Here is a 13,120-nt window from a genome sequence, read left to right as displayed (position 1 = left end):
AAATACAACAACAGCTATATTACAGGAACATGATTATTAAACATTTATATTTACAGTATACTACAACATAATCGTTAACATTTTGAATAAAGAGGCAAATTAAAGGATTTTAAGTAATCAGTTACCAGCTTTCATGTTTCATCCTCAAAACAGGTTTTAGTTGGCAAAATTTTCCACTGTTACTAAGAAATAAATTGTACGGATCAAAAATACCATATAATTTGTGAATTCTACATCAACTACAATATTTATCAGACTAAATCACTTTAAAATTAAAGGTAACAATATTAAATAATAATTCTTAAGATATTCCAAAGCCTCCTACACTGCATGTCTAGCCAAGATTTCATCATGAACAAGTTACACTGAAATATATTTTAATAGTTGAATTTAATAATTCATATGATTTCAAAATCGGTTAAGAATCAAATTAAAGTATTTACAAATATTCTCACCTCTGCCAATAAATCCCTAAAGGTGGTCAGGAGGGAAAGAATGATCCAAAGTAGAAAGCTTGCAATTGCTGACACTTCTTCTAGGCTTGCTGACTCCAAAATGGCTAACTTTTAACTTTAAACCACATCAACCGTCGTCAATTTAGTTCTGGAAATTTCCACACTGTTCCTGCTTCATGCACAACTTCAGTCTAGTTTGCAGGTTTTCTGCTATGAACATGTTTCAAAGGGGGAAGGAGTGGGGCGGACAAAGTTCAACTCAATTCCTGAGTTATGGACTTTCCTTAGTGCCTGCAGAACTTTATTTGCAAAACCAATGTTTAAATGTAACAATTGTGGTATCCCTCATGGAAAGGAGCTCCTAAAATACCATGAATATGTTTTATGATCATGGCCAGTGATCATGTTGGGAAACTGTGGCAATTATTAATTTAAATGGTTACAATGTTCAACGACTTTTGTCCCAAGTGTTGATGGAATTTCGGGAATGAATTCCAAATGTTTTTAAGGGTTATGGCTGAAAAATTATCAGAAAATGGAAAAAAACCATACAGTTTGGTAATTTAGATACGATCAAGAACAATTTGTACAGTTTTAAGGGCAAAAAGTATGTTTCTGAGATTAACAAGAAAGAAATAGCGGTCAGCGAGGGAATTTGAAGATGGAGCTGGTATTCCAAATGTTTTTTAGTTTAAAATTAATGGTTGAATTCTGATTGTTATACTCTTTTTTGTAAAGTTTTCATTGCGATAAATTATATTTTGTTGATAAACCTCATAATTCATCTAGCAGGACTGCAATTTCATGCTAGGAGCTCACTTGATGTTTAACTATAAGGCTCTATAGCCCAGATAAAAAAAAAACATACTCCCTTAGTAGATTTCTCATCTTTATGGAACTGCTGAAGCCAATTTTATCGTTAGTTATGTCCAGTGCACAATAGAGGTCATTTTTTGTTTACAATTTGTTTCTAGTTATTTCAGCCATTTAAAACCTCGTTTAACCAAATAAAAACATCTAATCATAAACAATAGCTCGTACCGTAATTATATAACCAAACAGTAAACCACAAATCATGAAATTAACCCTAAAATAATATAAACAAAATTTCATCAACACTAACGCTCAGTGCCAACAGACACAAAAAACAAGCATCAAAATTTAAAATGGGATGAGATGTCTACTTGAGGTTAGTCTATGGCTCTAGCAATGACGTAATGTTTGCCGTTTGTGATCAGCTGCTTGTTTTAATCTTTTCATCGAAAACAAAAATATAACCTTAATTACGTCATTGCCGTCTTCTATCGTGACGTTATGTTTGACGAGCATTACGGCCTGTTTTTTAGTGTGGCCTTGCTCTAGCCTGTGAGTCTTCTTTAAATTACTACATGCAAGGTGCATTTAAGCTGACTAGCACTCGTTACTTAAAATTGCTGATTCAATTCAGTTCGTTTATTAACGGCATAACCCAGTTTACGATATAGACTTAAATTAGTTCAGGCATTTTACAATTGAGAAGATAACAGTTATACATTTAGCAGCAAGCAGGTACATTATAAACAAACTACTTTGACAGTTATTGCAGGATTTACAATCTAGAAATACAAATCAGAGCGAGAGCAACATAGGAAGAGTGATATGAGGGTTGACAAAAAAAATGCTCAATAATGCCTGTCCTAATAATATTCTCTACCTAGGGCCGAAAATGAGGTTTTGCCGGCTCGATATAGTTTTTTTAATTCGAGACAAAGTCGAGAACTTAAAACGATCGATAGCTGCAAAACCATTTCGGTCCGTGGTACGACCGCTATTTTTCACCACACTATACCCTATTACCACTATTCAGCACAATAATGATGTACAAAGATAGTCAACACAACTATACAACTTTAAGGTTGTGTGAAGAAATAATTTGAGGAATCAGCAAGAATAATAATAAATAGTTGCTAGGCAGCGGCAGCGGTGACCATAAAACAATTCTATTGCAATGCTATGAATACTGATTGTGTATTTAATATGCATTCATGTTTTAAGAAAGTAAGCGAGCAGCTGATTTTGTGGCCCTAGGGATGTAAAAACCTGCTCGGTCCCCAAAGATGATGACAGCTGGAATGGCCAGCAAATCGTAACTTCCAGCCACCAATTAACGTATGTAAAACAGCTAAAAACATCATAGTGTGGTGAAAAACACTTTCCCACTTACCTCCAGATGACTTTAGGAATGTCTTGGCAAATCTTTAACTTACAAACACAAACCCATTTGCAAGCACTGGCATGTAATTTTATCTGATACTACTCACTCATACCTAATATAAAACCAGAGTTGAGTGTATATGTGTATCATGTACTCATACTATGCTTTAAAAAGTGTATATTTTATTAATATTACAACCAATAGCTTTAAGGCCTGAATTATGGTTCACAACACGTCTATGTTGCACAATCAACAAACCTGTACAGTTTGGCATAACTTAAGTTATTTTTATCTTTGACTGTTGATAGCTTACAAGTCAACGCTTTTATGATCTGTTTCCAAAATAATAAATTTATCTTAACTTACCTCTAATTAATCAGGTAAAGTCTCTCTGGTGCTCTTTACTTGCTAGCTACCTGTATTGGGAATATTTTTCAGCATCAACATTGAATCAAATTCATGTTTCACTTCCCTACCTCCTTCACTTCACTTCACTCCATTATTCATGTCCATGCTGGTTTACTTTACCCATAGACCAACCAACCACAGAGTATGTTTTATCATGACTTTACTTTATTGTTTCATTGTTTCAAGCAAGAATGGAGAGCTCTGACTCAGGTTGGGTGTCATACCTTATAATGGCATAGCTTATAATTGAGAATTTGTTCAACTTGTTTAATCTGAAAATGTGGCATAGAATAATGGGAAATGGAATTTTTTTCATAACTTATAATCGTAGAAATGTGGCACAGCTTATATTGCTTTTAATTAAAATGTGGCATAGCTTATACAGCATTGGTTTAATTAAAATGTGGCATAGCTTATATAGTATTGGTTTAATTAAAATGTGGCATCCTAATCTATATCTTTAAAAGTGAAAGTATGGATTTTTGTGTATAGCTCTGAAGTTCCATCAGTGAAAACTATTGGGCCGATTGAGCTGACATTATTCAGAGAGGTACTGGATAGTCTTGAGAAACACATAGGCATATCAAAGTTGTGAAAATCCTATAGAGCTATGCCCCAGGGGGGTTCAACATTTTGTGTTATTCTTATGAGTATTCATATTAAAAGGAGTTAAAGAATTTTTTCTTTCAGCTAAACATGTTTGTTCTATGATAGCATTAAAAAGTTACAAGCTCAACCAACAGGGTGCAGCACTATTATTAATTTTTACTTTCTCCTAATATAATACCATAGTATGGGAAAAGTATTGTTTTTGTTAACATTTTCGCGTTTTGAGTTGATATCCGTTTTGGGCCCTATGGACCAAAAAAGTGATGTCTGTCTGTATGTGCGGATGTGTACAGGAGCTACAGACCACACCACACCAGTGATCCGATTTGCATGAAATTTGGTATGTAGGCACTAATAATCCGTGGTATCAACAGATATTTTTTTACTTTTTTTTTAAATTTTGGTTTTTTTTCAATGATTTATAAAAAAAATAACAGAATAATCAATTTTCTTAAAAATTGCGGTTTTGATTAAAATTTAGTGGCCTATGTTATTATTTAGTATCCTACTAATATTATAAATGAGAAAGTTTGGATGTATGTGACAAGTAAACGTGAAAAATACTGGTCGGATAGGGCTGAAATTTGGCATGATGATAGCTCACATTCCCGATTAAGATATAGGCATATTCTTATCTCAAAAATCCTTTCGGGCTCCGCCCCAGTGGCTCTGCAGTTCCCCATGTTAACCTTACAAGTATTCATATTCATATTTAAAGGGAATTAAAGAATTTAACCCGCTGTTTCAACTTAAAGAGTTGGTTTTATGATATGCAATTAAAAATTTATAAGATTCACCATCAGGGTGCAGCACTATTATTTTTTTCATTTTTTTATGAAATCAGCTAATTTGAACTAAGCAGCAACAAAACACTGTGATACGCAATGAGAACTGTCAAAGTAGGATTGTTTACAGTATGGTTGTTTTTAATTTCATGAATAATTTGTGAATTTTTAATAATCTATCTTTCTCTATGGTGTAGGTGAAGTGGTAGAACATTATGGCTATGGTAGATGTATAATACTATAGCATACCGTAAATTTGAGGCAGCAAATTTTCTTAAACCGTGTCTTCTCACATTGCAAAAGGAAAGATCGAGTATAACCGCAATAAGTATTTTATACTTATTTGCCAACCCCGTACGATGGACGGGTACTCTGCTAGTGTTAAATAAATGTCTGGTTTCCCTCACCCAGCAGACTGTCTGACAGCAAATTGGTAATTTGATGCCAAAACTGAGAACACATTGCTTAGAAATTTAACCTCACAGAATTGCATAAAAATATACAAGTACGGTACATATACAGTTTTTTTATAGTTTTTGATAATTTTTTGAGTGGACAGACTCCACTTTAGTTTTTTTTTGTCATCGCAGTATTTTTTTTAAGCTTAAAGCCAAAACTAATTCCCTGACTTTCCAGAAAGTGTGAATCCTGATAGGATAAACAAGTCATTTTTACTATCAACTGTAAAATAAATTAATGTGTTGTAAATTGCCGGGTTAAAATTCCATCATAGTTAATTGAAAATCCACTGAAACTTAAAAAATAAAAGCTAAAATTAGTTATAACTAAATCATGAGTTTCCTTTATATTGCTTTTAAAATGGAAATAAACAACACCGAGCCATGGTTCGGTCCCCAGGTATTCAGGGTTTAAATAAGAACAAAAATAAAATTTTACTTTTTTTATTGGTTCATATTTTAAAAAGTAACAAAAACTTATGATCTTGGTCTTTCCTTCTTTTCTTTGTACAGAGCCAGAAGAGATACGTTGGCCACCTTCACGACCTTGAATCGGACGCCTGTAACATTCACATGTACAATGTTTTAGTTTAAGCTGTAAACGTCATGTGAGAAAAAATTCCTACGAAAATTGCCTACTTATAAAACAGCTGTTATACCCTACTAAATTGGAAAAGTATTAAAAAAATTATTTTAAATTTATACACTTCATTCTATGAGTAAACTGTTATAGTTACCTTGTTTATGGATACATTTTTATAGAATTTGACAAGTTTGTTTACTTTAAACCAAGCTAATGAGTGATGACCCAAGTTTGAAAACTGCTCCGACCAAACTTTGTTTTCTGTAACCTTGGTAGAGCCATATGGGTGTAGTGCAATTAATCAGCTTTGGATTTCAAAAAGCAGGAATACAAGTTTAAAATGTGAGATGTACATCAGTTAAGCAAAACTGTTGGTTATTTTTGTAGCATTGTTTCAGTTGCAATTTTGTAATTAGCCTAAATATATATACTCTGTCTGAATTTAATGTGCGGTTGAAGGACAAATTTGTTCTCCCCTGTTTTCTCCCTGGCCCCTGCCACCCCCACATATTAGCCTACAGCTGGTTCACTGTTCATAATTTTACAACAGGTGTTACTTTGTTTACATTTAGTGGTTTAAATAACATTGTGATTATTCTGATGGTATTTTGTGTAGTTTAACCCTCCAAGTGTCCATAGTTTAGGCCTTAATGTCCACCTATTTTTGGCGCATTTGCAAGGTTTTATTAAAACGGATCTGAGAAGCTTAAAACAATGTTAATTCTAATGTTCTATATACCATTTTGTTTGGAAAATCATGGGCTTCAATATTATATATAAAACATAAGGAACATTTAAAAAAAAAAAATTTTTAGGTAAAAAAAATATAATTTCGAAAATTTTCAAAAAAAAAAATAAGTTCGCGCTCAATGAAATTGTATAAATTATAGGCCTATAAATATTTGAAAATAGCCACTTTGTTCTAAATTTTATGAGGATTACAAATTATTTTCGGAACTAAAATGAATAGCGCTTAGAGACAGACCTCTGGAGAAAGCTTAGAATATTACAGAAAGAACGATACCTAACTCGATCCAGTTCAATCCGATTCAGTCAGTCATAGAGCCTTCGCCGTAAACGATGTCTGCGTGTCGAAAAATCGACAAGTAACACTACACAAAGTGTGCTGCTTGTCGAATTTTCGTCAAGTAACACTGGGAGGGTTAATATTATTTAGTCTGAGTTTAGTTGATTAGTGTTTAATTAGAAATGGCCAATAGGTGTCATGATATTAGGCCTACAACCCAAACTAAAAACACAATAAAAATAAATCTTCTAGCTTTATTCTGTGGTAGTTTAATCATAACTAGTGTACATGTTGCTCGAATTCGAGCAATTGCAAAGTTCAAAACGAATAACAGTCATATTTACAATGAGTTTAAAAGAGTCAACTCAAAGATTACCGGTGTGTAGGCTAACTCAGGCCAAGTTTATCTTCGTTATTGATAAACCTAAACCATTCCGGCCGGGTTTCTCTTTCTCAAAATACCTTGCTGTACAGGCAACACAGGTCATTGATAGATGACAACACAGGTCATTGATAGATGGCCAATTGAGAACGGAAAGCCGTTTTGGGATAGTGTTGGGCCAGGGTCAGGTGCTGACAAATATACTACTAAACCTATTACGCGCCACTGTTCTGTAGCTGCGGTAGCTATCATGATTACGCCTCCTGTCTATGTTTCGTTGTCGTCGCGTCGGAGGCATTTAAAAGAAAAAAAAAGCAACAAATAAACAAATTATAGCTATGCAAAACAACGATAAATGCACAAATTTAAGTTACAATCATGCTAACACAATCCGTCATAGCGACACAAAACAACGATAAATACAAATTTAAGATATAACCATACTAACACGATTCGTCTTGGGGGTTATGTTTAAACAAACTCAAATAGTAAATAAACGTACTCAATGTGTTTCATTGAATTGAAAAATAAATAACAGCAGTTAAATTATACAGCTGATCAAAATGTAAACAATTATGTTCTTCATAAGGATAACATGGGAACTTTCAAAGCCACTGGGGCAGAGCCCAAGGGACTTTTTCAAAAATGTAAGGCCAGTTTGCAAATCTACGCGACACGCTCTTTCCAATGAGACGTCAATGGATAAAATCGGCTAAGAAATGGCGGAGGAGTTCAACCGACAAAGTTTCATGTAGCGTATTAATTATATAGATAAACAAACTCTTCTTAAAACACTGTCTGCAATATAAAACAGATGATTGTTAGGGGGATTTCAGTGTAGAAAAGGGTACAGTAAATGAGTGGGAGATTTCTCATGACAGGGAGATTTCTCATGATAGGGTGATCGTATGTTGAATTTCAACCGCACAATTATTTTAGACAGACTATAGTATGATGAGTTAATATGGCATGCGACAATTGTGTATAGCCTATATATAAAATGATGCAAGACTTATACACTCTCTTACCGGGAATGTCACCGACGGCGTGACCCTTACGACCGAATCCTGCAACCAAGACCTCATCGTTTTCCTCGATGTAGTTCAGGCAACCGTCTCTGGGGACGAATGCCGTAATCTTCTTTCCGTTCTTGATGAGCTGCACTCGCACACACTTACGGATAGCGGAGTTAGGCTGCTTGGCTTCAACTCCACTGAAATTACATGGCAAATAAGTATAGATAATAGTTGATTGATTAAAGGTAAAATTGTATAATTGTTGATTCAAACTTACATTTTTATGTTAAGTGTGTTATTTTTTATTTATAGTTATGTGTACTTGTGAGAGTAAATGAAACAAAGTCTCCTTCAAGGTAAAATGAAGAAAAATAACCATCTTAACCAGCAAAATGTGGGTGTGTTTAGGAAAATTTATAACTATTATAAATTGGAAATTTTAAAGATGTAACCATCAGTCTATTCACCAAGAGTCCCACTAATCTGAACCACTTGTTGGGAAATAAAAACAAAGTTAGGCCTGTGTTATTAAATTGAAAAAAAGCTCAGTGTCACCATGATCTCGGAAGACAAATACGATGTTGTAATCGAAAGAAGCAATAGGTCTAGATGGCATTTACGACTAAAAATAGTAGTGTTTTTGGTTTCAATTTTAATTTCATCAATTTGTTTACCTGAACTAGGTTTGTTGTTGGTGTATTCATAACAAAGTTGACTCTTTATTTAGTGCACATGTTCCTGTGATATTTCTGTGATCAACATAATATCTATGTTAAGCATCCGCATGTGACATCGATAAAACTTAAATTTAAACATACTATTTGGATTAATGGAATAAACCAAAACCAAACCCTTCTTACTTAGACTATCAAAAGTAGGCTACGTAAAGTGATGACAGAAAACAAAGAAACCATGAGATATGGTCATACTGAACATAACTCCAGGAACTCTGAGTCACAAGAGGTGAAACACAGATTTGCTAAGCAACTCCAACATTCCAACAAAACATGGGGAACAGTTTCCAACGCAACGGATTTTGTAGAATGAAATGAGGTCAAATCGGTTCTCAGAGATACGAGGACTTCAGTAAAAAACACTTGTTTTTTTTTACAAAAATAGGCCTACAAGCGCTTAGACAACTCTTGTGAAGCCACCTCACAAGGATAGTAGCTATCAATCGTACAGTGATCAGCCGATTAATAATTGCTTTTTTACATATTAACATACAGTACGTATAACAAGCAATTCAGATTAATCACTCAATATTTATGAATAGGAGTGGACCAAGAATTCTAGGTGTCTAGATGACTGCTTTTTCAAAACCTCATAATTAATATATATATAAAAAAAAAAAAAAAAAACTGCAAGCAAAAACAAAAACACATACACTTTCTCAAGAACGATTCCCTTGGCGTGTGAAGCTCCACCGAAGGGGTTAGCCTTCCATCTCGTGCCCAAGTGAGCCTTCTTGTAGTCCTTGTCTGCCCATCGTTGTTCACGTCGGTGGTTCACATGCTTACGTGCAGTGCGCAAACCACGGGGCTTACCTGCAAGTTACAATGGCTTGTAAAAAATCTTTTAAACATACTTACATACATCCCTTATCTAATAATCATTTATGGTATTCCTACCACTAATATCATGGGTTTACTTGACCTAGATACTGTAGCCTAAAGTAGTCGCAGCTAGTCTGGGCGCGCGGCCACGATATGGCAGGGGGTGTAGAGGGGAGTGTTTAAGTATTGCTCATTTCCAAAAACATCTGGCCCACACGGCCAGGCTCAGGTGTTGCTCAGCGCCTCAACGCTGTCTTCATGGCTTAGGCGTGGGGTTAGTACACAAGGGTCCGCGCGCCCAGAAACTGCGACTAGAGTACTGTCGTGTGCGTGAACATCATGTGCTTCATTATCCCTTAGAGTGCCAGGCGAGAAATAAAAGGTCGCGCTAAAAATGCCGAGCGCGATCTGGCGATTTTTAGGTTAAAATTTCGTAAAAATCGAATTTTCGATATTTCGACCAACGAAAATCGATGTAGGCCTATCGCATCTAGTAACTTTCGACTCAATGTTAATATATGGGTTAAAAGAATCCGAGTATCCATTCGGTTGTTATGACAACTGTTCGATCATTACGAAACGTCCGGTCAGCCGGACGTTGGCACTTTTGGCTCGTTTTAAAGCACTCAAAGGGTTATATGACTATTTAGGTATTACGGTGCGTGACAAGTTTTTTTTTTTGTTTGTAAAATGGCCAATAATAGTTTTATAAATGCGTGCGCACTACTTATTGCTAAGTTAGCCTATTGCCAGATTCACACCAATATGAGATTACAACAGAACCACAACCAATTAGACAAGAAGTTAATCAGAAATTAACCATTTATTCCACTCAGTTCAGCCGTTTTTTCTAGGCCTACACTTTAATTTATACCCCACATTTAAGTATACAGCATGTTAGGTTAAGCACGGGACACACTAAGCTCAGCACCACCAAGCAGCAACTTTTGTACGGGTCACACTAAGCTCAGCACCACCAAGCAGCAACTTTTGTACGGGTCACACTAGGCTGCTTGTCAGCCGCTAGTGATCAGCGCCCGTGGCACCTCATAACGAACTTAAGTGATTATAAAGTGTAAGAATGTGTAAGAAAAATGAGGTTTTGCAGCAACTCTTTAGGCTATGAGCTGATTCTCTGACGTTCCCTACCTACATCTTTGAAGAAACAACCTAAAGTTACTGTACAAGCACCCACAAGTTTAGTTTTGGAATAAATTTAAGAAATAAATAACCTATTTCCACGACCACTTCAGCTCAGTCATTTCAGCGCTACAAATTACTAAGTTACTTTTAGTCGCTTAGTTTAAACATAGAGGATACGCGTCCGGTAACCGGGCGTGGATAAGGCGTACGGCAATGACGTCATGGGGTTGCGGGAGCCTGGAACGCCTTTACCACAATAATACAATGTTCAGCCATCGGTGGTCGTGGTGTAGTGGATAAGGTGCTCGGCTGATATGCAAGAGGTCCAGGGTTCGAATCCCATTGGTAACTTTATCTTTTTGTTGAAGATTTTGCACTGAATACCATTTATTCTTAACTGTACATCTTTTATTAGAATTTTTGGCATTTATAATTTTTTTATAGAGAAAGAATTTTATCCTAATTCGATTTTTTCATTATCAGCAAGTTTGGTTGGTTAGGTTAGGTTATGACAGTAATTGCCGTACGTCTAATCCACGTCTGGTTACCGGACGTGTATCCTCTGCCTAGTTTAAAGCTCAGTTGTTGACACCATGTCTCCTTGGGCGGCTCATAACCCATTGCTTGTGTAGGCTAAAACAAAGTGGAGAATTACTTGTGGTTGCCGATGGCACGCTTCTAGAGGTGGTCAGACTACACTGGTGGCTGGCGTAACCAAGTGACCACGTTACCTCTAAGTCACTGCTGCCTCGCTACTAGTTGAACAAGTCCGACTTCACCAGCCGCTGACAAATAACTTACTCGTCGGCTGGCAGTGCAAGCTGCAAATTCTGTGGTCACATTAAGCTGACAGTAACGGCTTCTCTCAATTTGCCACGGATACTAGCCTAATTTGACCTGTGCTTTAGGTTAGATTAGATTAGCCTAGGCCTAGTTTCATTTTATAAACAACTGGTAGGGACCTAGTTAGCCTAATGTATAAGTAATAGCGAATGTGGGGTGTAAACTATAAAGTCTACCCGCCGTTTTTTGGTACCCTACTTGGCCGGTGAAAAGTGTCAACCCATCAGGAATCTTTAGGCCTAGATGTACTAGCCTATACAGCCTGGGCTATGGACTAACACATGTGGAAACGATCGCAAATAACCTACTGAAATGAGACAATAAAAACTACTAGCCTAAACAATAACGTGTTCGGTGTACATGTCAAGTTACGTATATGTAAAAACCCGTCTACTATCTTAATAATTGCATCTCAGTTACTTACCCATTTTGTTAAAATAAACGTGGCCGTGTAATAGAAACGCGTAAAGAAAGAGCCGCAGCCGATGAGGAAGGAAGCACCGGAACCGAATAAAAAAAGTCCAATGCCTTGCCAGCCAGGTAATTCACACAGAGGAAGGAAATCAAACAGGAACTAATTGTACACTGATTTAATTATATGGCTTTAAATGTATAACAAGTGTAATAACTGAATGCTTTTGGCAAAATCGACGCTTATACTATGAATATAAAATACAATGATTGATTTATTCATTTTTTGTTTGGTATTTAAAAAGAGACTATAGACAAAAGAGGAAATGAGCGTCGTACGGGGTTTTTTGTAAGCTACGTGATCATCCAAAAGTAGGGGCCGTCCACATATTATCATTGATAAAACATTCTCCCATATTATGTAACGCTTAAGGTTGGGGAGGGGTTCGGCTTTGCGTTACAAAGATCGGGGGAGTTCAAGATCGTTATGGTAACGCACAAAAATCTATCAACATGAAAGAATGGATTACGGTCACTCTGAGTTAACATGGTGGCAAATAAGATACATCTGATAATGTTTTACTGCTAAATTAGTTTAAATTTTGTTTAGAAGTGCCACATTAAAAAGGCACTTAAACAAACTAAACTATAAGTTTTAGAAACTATAATGGTACTGAAATGTTACTATTATTAAACTGGTCTATCCAACGTTTTTTGAGTTTATCCACCTACCCAAAAGCTTGTTTATCTTTTAACACAAGACACATAAGAAAATTCCAATTAAATAATAGCATAGGCTAACAAACACAAGTGTTCTATCTCTAATACTTGATAATATCAATGGTAACAAACGAGAAGAGCATAGTAACGAGTATAACAAAGTAGAAGAGTTTTTGAAACAAGAATATGCCAAAACTATGTCAACCATGGCCACGACTGCCTTTAACTCCAGGCCGCGGCCTGTAGTTAAAGGCGGCCCTGCCATGGCACACCCGTAATGGGATGACTACAAGTATCAAGTATACAGTTGGTATTGGTAATCTCTAAACCATACTTAGTGAATGCTTTATACCATGCTCTTTTTCAAAGCCACGTAAGCTATGGCATCGCACTATGGGGTCATACAGCTGCAGCACATGACATCTTGCTCCTTCAGAAAATGACTCTGAGGGTGATTACGTCTGCCGGGTACCGTGACCAATGTAGGCCTATCTTTAGGGATTTAAATATTCTGACCGTCTATATAGTCA

At 36.0% G+C, this 13,120-nt stretch overlaps 1 protein-coding gene across 1 annotated transcript; it reads right to left on the bottom strand.

The window, feature by feature from the left end:
* Positions 1 to 5,337: 5,337 nt before the first annotated feature.
* Positions 5,338 to 11,984, bottom strand: LOC128992115 (40S ribosomal protein S23). Its single transcript, XM_054415534.1, has 4 exons — positions 11,884 to 11,984; positions 9,305 to 9,464; positions 7,930 to 8,114; positions 5,338 to 5,469 (listed from the first exon to the last, which is right to left on the bottom strand). Exons 1-4 carry the CDS (start codon positions 11,885 to 11,887, stop codon positions 5,387 to 5,389), a joined length of 432 nt encoding a protein of 143 aa, XP_054271509.1. The 5' UTR covers positions 11,888 to 11,984; the 3' UTR covers positions 5,338 to 5,386.
* Between the last annotated feature and the right edge of the window lie 1,136 nt (positions 11,985 to 13,120).

This window comes from Macrosteles quadrilineatus, unplaced genomic scaffold (assembly GCF_028750875.1).
Source record: "Macrosteles quadrilineatus isolate MER2022 unplaced genomic scaffold, UCM_ALF_1.0 Scaffold_4__1_contigs__length_99947679, whole genome shotgun sequence".
NCBI classification, from domain to species: domain Eukaryota; kingdom Metazoa; phylum Arthropoda; class Insecta; order Hemiptera; family Cicadellidae; genus Macrosteles; species Macrosteles quadrilineatus.
The sequence above is the reverse complement of the archived record's forward strand: the minus strand, read 5'-3'. Positions and strand labels throughout refer to the sequence as shown.

Bases quoted from the DNA above. Each gene is read 5' to 3' on its own strand.
- LOC128992115 (XM_054415534.1), bottom strand. The intron at 8,115-9,304 runs GTATGTGTTTTT...ATGTAATTTCAG, and splicing joins GGAATCGTTCTTGAGAAAGT to TGGAGTTGAAGCCAAGCAGC. The intron at 5,470-7,929 runs GTAAGAGAGTGT...TGAATGTTACAG, and splicing joins CGCCGTCGGTGACATTCCCG to GCGTCCGATTCAAGGTCGTG.